The 16567-nt window shown below is 29.6% G+C and overlaps 2 protein-coding genes across 5 annotated transcripts in view; both read left to right on the top strand.

The window, feature by feature from the left end:
* LOC145182280 (cGMP-dependent 3',5'-cyclic phosphodiesterase-like) overlaps positions 1 to 4575 on the top strand; it is a 29847-nt gene extending 25272 nt beyond the window's left edge. For 3 of the 4 annotated variants that reach the window (XM_090078866.1, XM_090078868.1, XM_090078870.1), the window contains 8 exons: positions 293 to 415; positions 1999 to 2086; positions 2198 to 2245; positions 2524 to 2598; positions 2881 to 2980; positions 3534 to 3685; positions 3771 to 3877; positions 4002 to 4575. In XM_090078866.1, coding sequence (XP_089934992.1) covers positions 293 to 415; positions 1999 to 2086; positions 2198 to 2245; positions 2524 to 2598; positions 2881 to 2980; positions 3534 to 3685; positions 3771 to 3877; positions 4002 to 4101 — 793 coding nt within the window. In that variant the 3' untranslated portion in view covers positions 4102 to 4575. Of the gene's footprint in view, positions 1 to 292; positions 416 to 1998; positions 2087 to 2197; positions 2246 to 2523; positions 2599 to 2880; positions 2981 to 3533; positions 3686 to 3770; positions 3882 to 4001 lie in introns of all 4 variants that reach the window. The other variant, XM_090078867.1, reaches the window with a different exon arrangement.
* A 2806-nt stretch (positions 4576 to 7381) lies between these two features.
* Positions 7382 to 15690, top strand: LOC145186211 (uncharacterized). Its single transcript, XM_090079337.1, has 2 exons — positions 7382 to 7781; positions 11083 to 15690. Exons 1-2 carry the CDS (start codon positions 7508 to 7510, stop codon positions 15171 to 15173), a joined length of 4365 nt encoding a protein of 1454 aa, XP_089935463.1. The 5' UTR covers positions 7382 to 7507; the 3' UTR covers positions 15174 to 15690.
* The last annotated feature ends 877 nt before the right edge of the window (positions 15691 to 16567 follow it).

Raw genomic sequence — 16567 nt, 5'->3', positions numbered from 1 at the left:
TAAAAGATAAGCACCAAATAAAGATACTTCATAAAAGTATTGTTGAAAAGTAATTTTCATTTTGTTTTTCTAAAAAAAACTTTAAAAATTCTTTAATTTCAATCATAATGCTCTAATAAAACAAATGTAATTTTTAGTTATTTTTTTAGGATATAAAAGTAATTGACCCTTACATTTAGGGTATTTTGTATAATACATAGATTTGAAGTGCTGATTATTGCTGATTACTTAAAATAATGCAATAATTTTTTACAAATAGTAGTTTTGAAATAAACTATAGGGACTGTTTTAGGTTTATTCTAACTGTGCGTCGGGCTTATCGAGATGTTGCCTACCACAATTGGACACATTCCTGGACTGTTGCACATTTTTCTTATCTTTTACTTAAGTCTACAAAAGCAAGAGAATATTTAAGGTATTTTTGGGGTGTGTTTTTGTAGAATTTGTTTTTATTTACAACTAACAGTAATATCATTAAGGACAGTCTTTTACAATTATCAAAATTTTGATTTTGTTGCAATTAAAGAAGCATACTGCTACATTAATGAATTATTTTTACAATCTAACAGTAAAGGTATCATCAAGATAGTAAATTTCTTCTTCTGGTAACTTTTGCTTTATAACTTTGAAACTTAGTTTTAAAAGTTAATGGAATTTTTATGGTAGCAGTTGTTAGTACTACTTGTTGATTTTAATTGCTTTGTCTATTTCTATTCAAGTAATTCACAACTGTTAAAAACATTTAACAGAAATTTCATGGATCAAAATGGATCAACCATTAAATTGTTATCTTTTTTGTAATGTTTAAGCAATTTCTATAGTTCATTATCATTTGAATAATTTAAAACTAATATTTAAACTATAATTTGTATGGAAAGATGAAGAAAAATCTTGCAAAAGAAGCAGGAACTTATTATTATTCAAGTTTTAAGAGTTTTATCTCATCATCAAGTTGCAGCTCATTTTGAAGTCTTTAAGACAGAAGTTTACAATATGATTGAATGTTGTGATGAGTGAGGTAGTGTATAGTTAATAAAAATAAATAAAGGATGATCTCATGTTGCTAACAAAAGATATCATCATAAAGCTCTCAAATGATCATATTAGACAACTAGCTACTCAATAGGTTGCAGGATTGTACAAAAAATACAGAATCAACTGTAGCTTTGTAACATGATGTACATTGTAAATAAATGTCTTCAAGATTATTTGGCATGCACCCTGCTAAAAAGCTTTTGGTATCCTATAAGAGTCATAATGCGAGAGTGATGAGCTTATGCTGTTTGGATCTGTTGAAATAAAGTGTATTTGATGATATATTGGTTAAAAATTTAATTCCGAGTTTGAAATTTTAGTTGTTGAGCATGGTGGAGGAAGTTGAATGGTTTGGGCTGCTTCAATAGTGAGATACTGATTCACAGTATTAGTGTCTTTGATACAAGGGAACCATTTACAAGGAATTTTTGAATTGAGAAATACCTATTGCCTTTATTAAGCTCCAGTTTTATTTTTGTTGCAAAACTAAGTATTAATGTAATTTGATGGTATATAGTTGAAAAAACATTTTTATTTTCTCTGCATTTTTCACATTTAACAAAGAATGTACACATCATAGCAACATCAATATGATCTGCATAGTTTCTTGTGAATGTTTTAAAAATTGTAAAAACCACTAAAAATCACCAAATAACATCTAACAACTAGCATCAAAGCTTTCTATTGATTTCTAACAGTAATGCTCAAAGTTATAAAGCAAAATTTAATTTAAAAAGTGATCTCATATTTTTGGTTACTGTGTTAGGCTTCTTACAATATTTTTTATTATTATTATTTTTTTTCATTATGTATTTATTCATATTTCATTATTTAATTATTTGTTTATTTGTAAAAGCATACTAATTGTCAGTTAGAATTGAACTTAAAAATATTGTTACATTCTTTTCATAAAAGTATTATTCCTATTTAAGCAAGTCTATTAAATGTTATGAAAATGTTTAGTGATTTGGAAGCATTTGTGTTACTGGCTGCATCACTGTGTCATGATATTGATCACAGAGGAACAAATAACTCTTTTCAAGTGTCTTCTGTATGTACATTCCTTAAAATGTTTTAAAACCTTTATGTTCTGATTTGATCAATTTGTATCTGTAAATTTGTTTTCTGCAAACTGATTTTATCATTGTTTTATTTTATAAAGCATTCGGTCCTTGCATCATTGTATAGCTCTGCAGGTTCTGTTCTAGAGGTATATAAGTTTATTTAGTTTTGTAATTCTGAAGTAAGCTTTAGAGGATTTCAAAAATTTTGCACTCAGTTGAGAGTGCAAGTGTATTTTTTTTTTTTCAAAAAAAGACTCCAATAAGAGTTAATAATATATCTTCTGTATCCTATTATAGCACAGCTTTTCAAGTTTTCAACAAGTTGTTTTTACATATTGAGTTGTTATTTTCTTGTAAACTACTTATTCAGTAGACTGAAGTTGGAAGATTGATTTTAATTTACTTGCTAATTCTTTCTTAACAGAGACATCATTTTGCACAAGCCATGTGTATAATTCAAACAGAAAGTTGCAACATCTTTGAAACGTTTTGCCAAGATGTCAGTATTTTTCTCTTGAGTTATAGAATCATACACTGTGTTTTGTTTAATCTTTGTAATTTTCTGATTTGTTAATATGTTTATGTTTACTTAGCTAATCATTCTGCTGCTATATTTATTCAGCCAATCACACCTAATATATTTGAGTTGGTTTTTGCTTTACTGCTCTAAATTGAAAATACTTTGATATAATTAAATATATAAATATGTTAACATGTAGTATTTTTTGATAATTATATTTTTGATAATCATCTTTTTGATAATTTTGTTATATTTTCTTAGGATTACAGCAGGGCATTAGACTTAATGCAAGTGATGATCCTAGCCACTGATTTGGCAAATCATTTTAAAATCTCTTCACAGATTGATAAACTGATAAACAGTATGTTTTAGTTGTTTTATACTACTTTTAAATTGGTACCTAAGAGTCATATCTTCTTATCTCCAAAATACTCATTTTACAGTAGAGACAAATTAAAGTGTTTTGGTTCTCAACTGAGTGCATTTTAGGCATTATATCATCAGTTAATTTATATCATCACTTCTTTTCATAACTGTAATAAACTTGAGACTGTGGCATTAAAGATAACATTTAGGTGATGAAGATTTAGTTGATTAACATTTAGGTGATGACAGAACTATATTTTGACTTAAATACCCTAACGGTGTTTAAGACAATGCTTAGTGAAGAATAATCCTAGTGCAGTTTGATTGGTTTTAAGAAATTTTTGATGAACTAATCAAAACACTGCATAGTTATTTGTTGTTGTTGAAGATTTTTTGGTGAGTTTTCAACAACATAGATGTGTATCATTTTACGGAATTTCAATTTAGAAATGTCAATTCTGAAATGTCGATTCTCAACTGTCGATTTTCGCAAAAGAATCATATGAAGATTTTTTTTTAAATAAATTTAAGAATTTTTTTTTGTTTAGCTGGTGTTGATAAAAAAGACAAGAACCACATTGATTTGATGTTATCACTATTTATGACCACTGCTGACCTATCAGATCAAACAAAACCTTGGGAGAGTACTTTCTCTGTATCTGATCTTTTGTATGCAGAATTTTTCGCCCAAGGAGACCAAGTAATTTTCCTTTTTTCACCAAAACATGTCTTTTTTTTTATGTTTTTAAAAAAATTGCTTTTTGTGTGTTTACACTAAACTTTAGGAAAAGTCCTTAGGCTACACACCTATACAAATGATGGATCGTGAGAAAGCCAGTATTCCTGAACTACAATACGTTTTTCTCAGTAAAATTGCCCTACCTATTTATCAGTAAGTATTCAAGTATAATTGCTTTTTAATATTTTTAAAATTATGTACACATTAAATTAGCTTACTCAGTTTTTCTATTTTTGTAAGAATTTATTTTTCAGTTTTTTTTTTTTTTTCTTTTTAGGAAGCTAAGTTCTTTGTTCCCGGAAACATCAAGCATTCTTTCGTGCATTAACGATAACATGAATCGATGGAAGGAAATGGAAAATGCGGAAAATGTTTAACCTTTTTTCATTTCGTTGCTTCAACTTTTCTTCTATAAACTCGAAGTTTCTTATTTTTGGTTTTTTATCGTTTATTATAGCAAAGTTATTTTATGCGTGTTGGAACCTTTGAATACATAGTTTTAATAAAAAAAAAAAAAAAAACTTTTAGCATATGGCGTTCTTGGAAATATTTGTTTTCGTTTATAATTCCTAATATCAGATGGAGAAAATTTTCGCAAGCTTTTCAAAAATGCTAAAATTAATTCCTTTTTTTTTTTCTATTGCTTGAATTACATTTTATACTTTTGCGTTTTTTAATTTGTTCAGGGTTTCTTTTTGCGATATTTTTGAATACTTTTCATTCAACTCGAACTTGGGCATGTTATTGTTGCCTAATACATAGTTAGTGATCCATTTGTAAAATTCATGTCATTAAAAATATTGTAATGGAGATGCGTCATTATTGTAAATAAATGTAAATGTTGTTTTTAACCCGTTTTCTAAAGTTATCTTTCCACCTAAAATAACGATAGAACTAAAAATAATTTTATAGGGCCTCAGAATCAGAATTAATGTAATTTTTAATTTAAACTGATATTAGTATCTGAAAGGAAAGATACTAGCATGATATTTAAATAATAAATGAATATTTTTTGTCTTAATGCAACTTGAGTTTCATTAAACATGTTACGACCAACTTGATCAACTTTAGAAATTTTCTTGTGGGCGTGTAGTAATAGAGGGAAACTTTCGATGTCATTTTTATATCCTCAGTACGTAAGATTCTTTACAAAGCCTATAGAAATTTTACTTGGAATTCTATAAGAGCTTCTTTAAGCTTCATACAGAATTCGTTTAGATTTAAGAATTTGTTTGATAGTTTGTAAAAAAGACAAGTAGAACATTTGCCTCCTGGGGCCGGATACTTGATGTAAGCTGAACCTTTCTGATGAATAGAAGTTTAGAAAAATATTTTTTTCAGAAGAATAGAAGTTTAGAAAAATATTGTTTACTACTTTCTTAAAAGGAGTGGTTAATCGTATAGGCTGCATAATAAAAAGAAAAAAAAGTGAAACCTCATCGGATGCATTTTACTTTTTATGAGCAAATCAAAGTTTATATCTCCCATTAGGTAATGATTTTTAGGTAGTGATTTTTTTGGTAACGATTTAGGTAGTAATCAACGAATTCGGTTGAACACATTAATGGATCACGATAAACAAAGAACCAGGTTATTTTTTTTAGAATTTACTACTTCAATAAAAATATAAATTCGAGTTCTTTACTTTTAAACAGGAGCAAGTTAGTTAAAGTTTAAACTCGACTCAGCATACATCAAAGCACTACCCTTTTTAGATTTAGTTGAACTGTGAACAGATACATATTCATCTAAAAAGAACATTTTTTTATAGACGTCTTTATTGTGCAGGTTAGATTCAGTAATTCCAATAGTATCAGGCAAATAATTAAAAGATGCTAATAGCATTTTAAAATATGATAAGGAAGTGAAGATATTTTTATATGGAGAAAGCTTACAGAATTTTGGGACAAGTAATTGTACCAAGGAACATCTGCATGCTTAGAGTTTAGAGAAATTTTCAAGTATACATTATCAGATTTTTTACCAGGTTAAACTTCATTGACTTTCCCACAAGTGTAGTAGATAACTGGAGATCAGAAATATTAGAGAACTTTTTTTTTTATTATTGACAACAGAGAAAGGAATAATTTTACTATCAATAAAAGTTAAAAGAATGGTAAAAGGAAAAGAAAAAATCCCAAGAAAATGTAAAAAAATCTTAATGAATTACAGAAGAAAATCTTAATTACGGAAAAAAAAAGAAACCAAAAGGAAAGTATGTGTATAATAAGTATATATAAGTGTATTATCTAAGAATGAAAATAATATGTTAACTTAATTGAGTCTACTAACAAATTACTAGCATATTATTATCTAAACATATATAAGAAAATATGATCTTAACAAATATAAAACTTTTCATATTTTTATTTTTATGATAAATTGAGGTTCGAATTTCTTTTAATTGACAGCAGATTAATCTTTTCTTGACTTTTAACAATTTTTTATGTATTCTTGTTTTTGTTTAAATTTTAACTCTTTTTTTACTTTTTTTGTTATCCTTTTCTTTATCTTTAATTTTACAATCAACTTTATCTTTCGACTTTTAATATTATTTTTTCCAGTATTTTTTTAAGATTTTCACTCGAGCTTTTTTTAACCGATAAATCTTTTTGAAATGCTCTATTTACTTTTTCGTTTTTCTTTTCCTTATATGATCTTTTCTTTTACTAACTTTTTCGCCGAAAAAATCTTTTGTTTTCAATTAAATCTTAAGTTTCTTTCTATTTTCTTCGTCGTTAAAAAAAATATGTTGCTATTTAACTAAAAGTGTAGTAATTGCTATAGAGAGTTATGTGGATAGGACGTGTAAAAGCTGATGCGATAATTCAGTACAAACATGTTAAAAGAGACCTTTTACAGGAAATAATTTTATCGCTTACACCGGTTAACTCGGCTATTCCATATATCAATCTCGGTATAAACATAATCTTTAATACTTTTAATACCGATTAAAAAGCATCACGTTTCTATTCAAGAGAGTTAAATTTAATTTAAATGAAAATGTGTGCTTACTGATCGTCTTTTTAAAGAGGATTAGAAAAAACTTGTGGAATCTATTATTTGTGATTCTTTTAACTTTGAATTTAGAAAAACATTATCGTGTGTACGAAAAACGTTCGGACCAAAGTAACGCGTTGCAGCTTTTCAAAATTAATTTTAATCATCTTCTACTCTTATTTTGCAAAAAAAACTTTTTAGTCGTAAGTTTTAATTCTCTGTTAATTTTCAAAATACTTTTTGTTTCTTTTTCTTATCAGTATTCTTTAAAAAAAAATAAGTTTAGTTGCTTGGCTGTTAAAACTGGGCAGGTAGAGGGAGTATGTGCCCCCCTCCCCTTCCCAATAATTTTCCTTGATCAGAATGCGTCTTTTTATATCTAATGCATTCTTATTTGAGAGATTTTTTTTTTTTTTTTTTTAAATTAGGTAGACCGTTTATTGTTATATCTGATTTAAAAAGAATATGATTAGTACTTAAGATTGATTACTTTACCAAACCCTCAAAAATCCGAATTCAGTTTATCTTAATTTTTACGAAGAAATTTGCTTAATAATAGCTCTTTACATTAAAAAAAAAAGGTTTACTTCTGTTTTTGAATTTATACTTCTGTTTTTTGAATTTAAAGGAACAATATGAGTTAAGTGTGTTAATCAAAGTTGTTATTCATCATTTAATTGTATTTTGTTAAACCCTAATTTTGCAGTAAACTACTTATTGCTCCATCTTTACGTTTTTAAAAAGTCCTCTTTTAGAAAATATCACTTTAAAAAATACTTGTAAATGGGAAATGTGCACGGGAGAACACCATCTGGTTTACACTTAATAAAAGAGGCAAAGAATTTCTATGATCTCATACAAGAATTCAATTTTGCTCCGCAGTTGTTTCAGAAAATAGTTGCGGAAGAAGCGCTACGTCGGTATGAAGTTTGCTGGCTTCCCCTAGTAGCCGAATATCCTGAGGTACGTCTTACTGCGCCACTTGATATTGAGTTAATTTGGACTGTTCACATGCACAACCCTGCTGCATATCTTGCAGATTGCAAGCAATTTTACGGTAAAGGGTTTTATTTTTCTTTGAGATCATTTACAAAGTTTTTATTTTCAACTTTTTAAATAAATTTCTAAAAGAACTTTTAAAAAAGTAAAAGGTTTATTCAAAAAGTGCGTAATGGAAAAAAGGATTTTTAACCCCCACTCGCCCCCACCTTCCATTTAACGAACTATCACCACTGATCTCTGTAATAACCGAGTAGCGCATCTTAAGCGAATTTACGGCAAGTTTTGAAGCCAAACGACGTCATATTGGAAAGATTCAGAAACTTTTTTCATTTTAAGGTTAAATAAATATAGCCAAAAAAAAAAAAAAAAAAAATAGAGAAACTAGAAAGATAACCATAGGTTTCAGTAAAAATTATATATATATATAACAATTAGCTAATTTTTTTTTTTACAACCTTTTCTTTCATAAACAAAAATTTTAAGACTAAGGGAGCTACAAAAACTAAAAAACTTTCTTTGGAACACTCTCATATATACACACACAAACCTAAACATAAGCTCGAAATAGTAATTGTAGTTTATTGGAATGTGTTTATGAATATAACTTTTAGCCTTACTTTTAATGTTCTGTTTTTCTTTTTTGGTTTTCACATGAAGCATTTAAAAAGATTTATTACTTATTCCACCAATATTTATTTGTGTAAAACCAATAAATGTAAGCTAAATTAACAAAATATTATTGTTTTTGATTCTTTTTTTTTTTAACTTAAAAGGAACCATATCTATTTGCATTTGTTTGCTTTTTTTGGAGCGATTCTCTCATCTGTTATTAACAAAAATCCTACTGCACACCAATTTACTGCACTTTACAAAAGACTTCTTCTTTAAAATTGAATTAAGGGGTGGGGGGTGGAGGGTGGAGGGTGGAGGGGGTGGTACTGTAAAAACAGAAACCTAACAATAATAAAATTGAAAATGACTATTGGCACTATTTTTAGAAATTATAATCTGTCAGACAACATAACACCACCGATTACTGAACATGATTATTTCGAAGCTACAAATATAAATGTATTATCAGAGTATAAAAAAGCTGCTATTTCATATATTACAATTTTTGCAGCAAAAATGGCAGAAAAGTAATCAATATGAGTGCTCTTGGGTCTAGGTATCATCATAAATCTGCTTTGATTACACCTTCACTAGATGTAATCAAAGTTTGTAAAACAACAAAATAAAAATTTGTTAAAATGACATCATCACTTGCAGGAAAGTTAGCCCGAATAAAAGGTGGTATAGTTGATGCTATTGCTATTTCAGTTTATGAAGAAACCAATTTATCTTCGGTGTTTCAGGACTTAAAAAATTATGTTTTAATATTAGCTAAGTTTCTAAGTTTTTATTGCAAAAAAAAAAAAAAAAAATTGCATCAGTACGGAAAAAAAATCTTTCAAAGTAAATTTAAGAAAGACAAACTTGGCAAACTGGTTTTTGTTTAAAAACTAGTAAATGTAACAAATATAAAAAAATCTTCCAACGTAAAAACCACTGTTTTGTTAAACTGCGTTCAGAGTTTTGGGTCTATCCAATGTGGTACTCGACAGAAATATTAGCTTTACTTTATGTATATGATTTGTGCTATTCAATTATCATAGAGATAAGTTACTATTACATTTGACTTGACACCCTCCTCTTTAGTGCGTTACAAAATAAACAACAAACTTGTAAGGACGAAAATAGGATAAAAAAAATAGGCTGTTTAATTTATAAATCAAATGTTTAAGAACAAAATGTTTTAAAGCAGAGCTTCTGAAATGAAAAAGAGATTAGTTTTACTACATCGATGCATTTTTTTTCATGCGATTAAAATCAGTTTCCTCTGTAATGATTATTAAAAATATCAAAGTCAGTTTCAGCTTCGGCCGTCGGATCAAGATCATCAAACTCAATGTCGTCCATTAAAACTCATTTCATCTACTGAGACTTCACACCTAAAGCAGATCACGATGTCGACACGATAGCAGCAGCTCTTAGTGGTCGGCTCTTTTTCTAGTTCGGTATGATCACCAGTGATCCTGCAACTAGCTCCGTGAAGTGTTTTTGCTTTAAGGAAGGAAAAATACAAGACACAATTGGAACAAACATGTTGCTTAATTGCATCTTGTGTCAATATTAGGTAGGAATAAACCTAAATTTTGATCAGGAAACTTGAGTTGTTATTCTATGTGCATTAAATTGGTACTGGGTTGTTTGTAGCATTTAGTCCAAGATGGATTTTTGCTTTATCATCTAGCGAATTAAACGTTATTTCAACATTACCCAGAATTGCAGCTTGTTCTTCTATGGACCTTGTAGAAGACTGGGCGCATTTCTTTGATGAATGCAAAACGAATTTGAAACTAATCAAAGAGAGGAAATGATAAAGAAAAGTGTTTTTGTGCATGAAAGAATAAACAAACAAAACAACAACAACAACGACTTGCTCATTGTTTAAATGTAAATGAAGTAAGCCCACATTTGATTGTGGAGAACTGTGTTTTGAAATAATTTTCATTAGAACCGTTTCCTGTTTTTCTTTTTTCAGTTTACTTTCCATTGCACCGTAAGTTTTTGTGCTATCCTCAAACAATTTATCTAAGCTCGTTGCCCATCAATATCAATGATATATTAAGAATAGCTAGATGTCTAACTGCCGTAAATCGGTATAAGAAAAAGTGAAGCAAAAATCGGCCATTATGGGGGGCAAAATCTTTACGCTATTTATCAAAACAAAACAAATACGAAGCTTTTGATTTTTTAAATTTGCCCCCCATAATGGCCGATTTTTGCTTCAAAAAATACGCGGAAGTTAGACATCTAGTTATTTTTAATATATCATTGATTAATATTGACGTGAGTTGGCCTGTAAACTTTCAAAAGATTAATATTGATGTGAGTTGGCTTGTAAACTTTCAAAAGATTATCGAATAAACCTGCCATGTCAACTTTTCAGCAATCATCTTTTTTTCACTGAGAAATCCACCACCCAAATGAAACACTTTTACATTCACAAAGTCCTATTACAAAAAGAACTCATGAAAAAAAGAACAATTCAACGGTATCATCTGTTAAGAAAGTTAAATTTTCGAATTGTCCTGAGGAACTCTAGTAAAGAATTTTCTAAAAATTTTTTTTTAGCGTTACATAACACGGATCAGCTTGACAATTCCTATCGAAATTTTTATAACGGTTTGTCAGGAAAAAAACAAGTACCCCTTTGTCATCACGTACTTTTTAAATAATCCTAAATTAAGGCCACGTGAATTTTTAGGACGAAAGAATGAAAAACGTCATGATATATTTGTTCTTTTTTTAAGGGTCCTTAATAGATCATGCAACTGCTTCTTTGGAAGAGCGCCGAGATGATAGAACAGCAGAATATCTATGGAAAAGAACATATCCAAACGAGCCATTTACATACACATTTTCACCGGAAAATATTCCTTTTGAATCAAGCCTATCGAGCAATATCATTCGAGCTTTAAATGAATTTCGGATTTTTTGCCGGCAAGTTGCTTTGCCTCATTTCAAAGACGAAAAATTCCTTAGCACAGCAATAGACGAATACCTATACAATGCTCAATTCGACGATTTTTTAAAAATAGCGTATCCGTACAATAGAGCTTTTATTTGGAAATCTCATATGCTAAATCCACATGCATATCAAAATGACATTACTTATCTTGAACAAGTTATTGACTACACAAAACTAATTCTTTTAAAAGAATCTCCGAGGGTAACCCAGGGTGCTATGTTCAGAGGCGATGTTTCGCCTCTATTACTAAATGACGCAGAAGATATTTTTAAAGGAGAAAGAACTTTTGTGTTAGGTATCACAGGATTTCGACTAGAGAATCTAAAAAACCATGAACTTTACGAGCTTTCGTTAAAAAACAAAAGTCATAATGGCGACGAAGAAATGTTAACTAAGCTAAACTTTCAAAGCAAAGGAAATATACTGATAAAATCATTCAAAAATATAAAACGCATAAATACAATTCAATTCAAGACACTGAATAGTCACGTTCTCAAAATACAAATCGCACAAATGGTGAACAATAATTTGGTTGAGAATAAACCAAAAGTTCAACAAACAAAAAGAATTTATAGCCAAGATTTATTTTTTCCGGGGAATAGAGATATAAAACAAAGTGATAGTTTCGTCATTTCTTTTCATCTGGAAGAAGAAATTAATGATCGAAGAGAAAGGAATAACGGACAGAAAGAAGCCAATATAAGCCTTAATGAAACCAAGGAAGATCTAAATGAAACGAATCATATAAAATCCAGTAAAGATCTAAATAATCCTGATGAAAATCAAAACGAGATCAGTAACAGTTTTAGGGAAAATAACATTCGTGTAAGCGAAACAAGTCATCTTCTGATGTCATCCTGTATAGTTAAAAGCGAAATTCAAAATGATTCTAAAGAATCTATAAAAGATGAAATCACTCTTGAGCTCAGAGAATCTGCAAATGTTTTAAACAAAACTGAAAGAAAAGAAAACAGAAATGATTTAAAAGAAACAAACATTAATCTTAGAGATGAAACTAATGATCGTCTTAGAGACGAAACTCTGAAATATCGCAGCAATGATCAAAGAAAATCCAACAATAATCTTAATAAAAATAGTAATGTAATTGAATCTAGTAACATGTATGTAAGTTTGAATGAAGCTAACAATGATTTAAGTAAAAACAACAACTTTTTAAATGGCACCAAAGAAGAGCTGAGAAAAATCAGTGAATATCTAACTGAAACCAATAATGATTTGAACCATACCAGCAATGATTTGAATGAAGCCAATAGTAATTTAATTGAAACAAGTAACGATCTGAATATAACCAATAGCGATCATAATATAACCAGTAGCAATCTGAATGATACAAGTCACAATCTCAATGGTGTCAGCAACAGCTTGAATAAAACCATTTTTGATTTAAATAAAAACTGCAGTAATATGAATGAAACAAGTAATAGTTTGATTGAAACTAGGGAAGTTGACAATGAAGTGAGTACGAAGCTGAACGAGACAAATGCTCTAAATACGAAGCTGAACGAGACAAATGCTCTAAATGAAATCAGTAACGAGTTTAATAAAACCGTTAATAAAACCATAAAAGATCTGAATGAAAACTGCAGCAAAATTTGTTTGAATAACAATAAAAATGTTTTGATTGAAATCAGTGACGATATCAATCAAACCAGTAACGATCTGAATACAACAAATGACAGTTTGAATAAAGATTTGGATAAAATCAATATTTATCGAAATGAAAACTGTGACAACCTAAATGAAACTAATAACAATTTAATTGAAACCAATGGCGACAACAATAAATCCAGTAATGGTCTGAATGAAACCAGTAACAGCTTGAATGAAACTATTCTTGACCTAAAGGAAAGCTGTAGCAATCTGAATGAAACTTATAAGGATTTCATTGAAGCCAGTGATGGTATCAACAAAACCAGTAATGATCTTAATGAAACCAGTAACAACCTGAATGAAACAAGTATTGATCTGAATGAAACCAGCAACATTTTGAATGAAAACCTTATTGATCTAAATGAAAGCTGTAGCAATCTGGATGAAACTAATAACGATTTGATAGAAACCAGTGGTTGTAACAATGAAACTAATAAAGACCTGGATGATATCAGCAAGAACTTTTATAAAACCGTTGTTGATCTAAATGAAGCCAGTAACGACCTAAATAAAGCCAGTAACGACCTAAACGGAACAATTAACGACCTAAATAATGCCAGTAGTGACCTGAATGAAGCCAGTAACAACCTAAATAAAGCCAGTAGCGACTTGAATGAAGCCAGTAACGACCTAAATAAAGCCTGTAGCGACCTGAATGAAGCCAGTAACGACCTAAATAAAGCCAGTAACGACCTAAATGAAACCAGTAAAGACCTAAATAAAGCCTGTAGCGACCTAAATGAAGCCAGTAAAGACCTAAACAAAGCCAGTAACGACCTAAACGGAGCAATTCACGACCTAAATAATGCCAGTAGCGACCTGATTGAAGCCAGTAACGACCTAAATAAAGCCAGTAACGACCTAAATGAAACCAGTAACGACTTAAATAAAGCCAGTAACGACCTAAATGAAGCCAGTAACGATCTAAACAAAGCCAGTAGCGACCTAAATGAAGCCAGTAACGATCTAAACAAAGCCAGTAGCAACCTTAATGAAGCCAGTAACGACCTAAATGAAGCCAGTAACGACTTAAATAAAGCCAGTAACGACCTAAATGAAGCCAGTAACGATCTAAATAAAGCCAGTAGCAACCTGAATGAAGCCAGTAACGACCTAAATAAAGCCAGTAACGACCTAAATAAAGCCAGTAACGACCTAAATGAAACAAGTACTGACCTGAATGAAACTAAAATCCCTTTGAATGAAATCAGTAATGGTTTGAATATAGCCAGTGGAAATCTGAACGTTACAAGTGACAAACTGGAGGAATACAGTGACAGTCTAAATGAAACTAATATTATTCTGAAAAATGAAACATACAACAATGGTAGAGAATTCAAAGGCTATACAAAAGAGACCAATTATGATCTGAAAGAATCCAATGGTAGTGAAAATGAAACTAGTAGTAGTAAAAGAAAATCCAGTAATGATGAAAATGACAATAACAATCAACAAAGAGTATCCAACAAAAACATAAATGAAGCCAGTGATCTTTTGAGGGAGAATGTAATTAGCGGAAAAATCAAGTTTCGTTGCTTTGATATAATAACCGAACCAGCAACATTTTTCTTAGTTAAAGAAAGTGAAGTCTTTTGTCATAAGCATTATGGAGAAGTTTTACAACAACCGTTTGTGTTAGCACCCCATATAATGGAGTTGAATGAGGCGCCGTGTAAATACTTTGACATAGCAGTGATAACAAATTTAGGAAAAAAAACAGTTTTAAAATGTCGCTGGCTGTTTTCAGATTTAAGTGACTTCTCATCAGTTGAACTACTTGATTTAAGAGGAAATATTTTTGCTTCATCATGCACAATAGGAATGGAATCGTTACCGAGTCTTACTCAAGTTGCCCATTTTCGCCGTTGCTGTGTATTGATGAACGTACCCGAGGAAACATACATTGTTCGTGGGACCAATTGGGACATTGGATTACTCAAAGTGAATAAAAATGATTCTGGGTTGGTGGTACTTGTACAATTTATGAATTTGAGGATGATAAATAAAGTCTGGGAGTTACTATTTGATTACCGAGATAAAAGTCATGTAATTTATTGTAAGTCTTTAAGAGTAACAGCTAACGTATCTAGTATCTCTATTTCACTTAATCAACCGCAAACTGATGTTAGTAGCAGCTTCTCATTGGGATTACTCCTCCTTTCAGTGTTCTGTAAGTCAAATTTTATGCCGAATGAGTGCTGACAATTCAGCGGAAATTCAGACTTGGATTTAGGCGTTAGAATTATGCTCTTCTACCCTTAAAGATTTTCCACTGAAAGAGGCATTTTTATTTATTCGACCTGAGGAAATCTTAGTTTTTAACAAAGAAAATGTTTTGATCACTGCTATGGAATTTAGAGGGCGTGTATTTGGAGTCTTTCTATACTGCAGATTCTCTTTTTAAAATTTAGTATTGGAATAATTTGAAATGCACTAAAAACTATATAAACCTTATTTACATGAAATGTAAAATTTACTAAGAGCATTAACCTAATAAGATTATCATCTTATGTCCACACACAAGTTTGTCAACGAAAGACTTTCCAATGAATTTTACAATTGTTGAAAGTTATGTTATAAATGGCTTTTAAAATCGAAACAATTTTGAATTAATAATCTGCTGTTCAAAAAATATTGCTCAAAGTCAAGAAATATTGCTCAAAGTCAAATGTAAACAATTTTTAGTTTAGCTTTTATTTTTAAAAATACGATTTCTTGTCACCTTTAAAGTAGTGTTGCTACGACTTTGAAATTATTCGGCTGTCGACTAAATCGATTAATATATTTTTCAAAGTCGACCAAAATCGACTAACACATTTTTAAAATCGACTAAATCGACTAAATATTTGAAAAAAAAAAATTATTATAATCATATACTTTAATGTTACTTGACAATTTATTTTTTAGATGCTATGAAACAAATAGAACTTTAAGAGAGTAAACAAAAAAAAGCTAGGTGGTATGTAATACTGTTATAATACTGTTATAATAATCCATGGTGTTGTTATACCAACAGCATTTTTTTATTTTCAATTTTAATTCATCTGTTAGATGAATTAAATCGAAAAAAGACACAAAATAAAATTGAAATTACAATCACAAAGTAAAGAAAAAAAAAACACAGATGTGCATTTTATATCATTTTTCACAACAATTAAAGCAAAAAATTAACAAAAAAATTTAATTAATAAAAAACGGTGGCGTAGATAGGTGGGGACAGGTTGGGCGGCTAAAATTTATTTATGGTGGCAGATTTATAAAACTTTTTCGCATCTTTAACTGAGTACCATAACACATTGCTTAACATTTTGTTTTAAAAAGCATCAACTGGTTACCATAATGAGAAAAAGGAAACATTAATGAAATGGTGCTACTTACAGTATGCTAAGAGTTAAGTTTATGTGATACAGTAAATAAGGTTCAATATTCAAGTATCTTGGTTGAATTAAAAAAACCGCTATGAATGATATTCTTAGGCATGGCTCAGTCTTTATAAATAATACATCTTTACAAGATTAACTACTTACAGAGATCTCTTTACTAACTGGTCAGCATCATAACAATATTAAAGGTTGAAAAAATTAAATTAAGTGAAA

The sequence above is a fragment of the Hydra viridissima genome, unplaced genomic scaffold, assembly GCF_058129835.1.
Source record: "Hydra viridissima isolate aposymbiotic clone 2 unplaced genomic scaffold, HvirCarnegie_v1 scaffold_2, whole genome shotgun sequence".
Classification (NCBI taxonomy): Eukaryota; Metazoa; Cnidaria; class Hydrozoa; order Anthoathecata; family Hydridae; genus Hydra; species Hydra viridissima.
Note: the sequence above shows the minus strand (reverse complement) of the source record. Positions and strands in the feature narration are given on the sequence as shown.

Excerpts from the sequence above, each read along its gene's own strand:
- LOC145186211 (XM_090079337.1), top strand. The coding sequence starts at position 7,508 with ATGGGAAATGTGCACGGGAGAACACCATCTGGTTTACACTTAATAAAA. Across the intron at positions 7,782-11,082 it reads AGATTGCAAGCAATTTTACG|GGTCCTTAATAGATCATGCA; the intron begins GTAAAGGGTTTT and ends TCTTTTTTTAAG.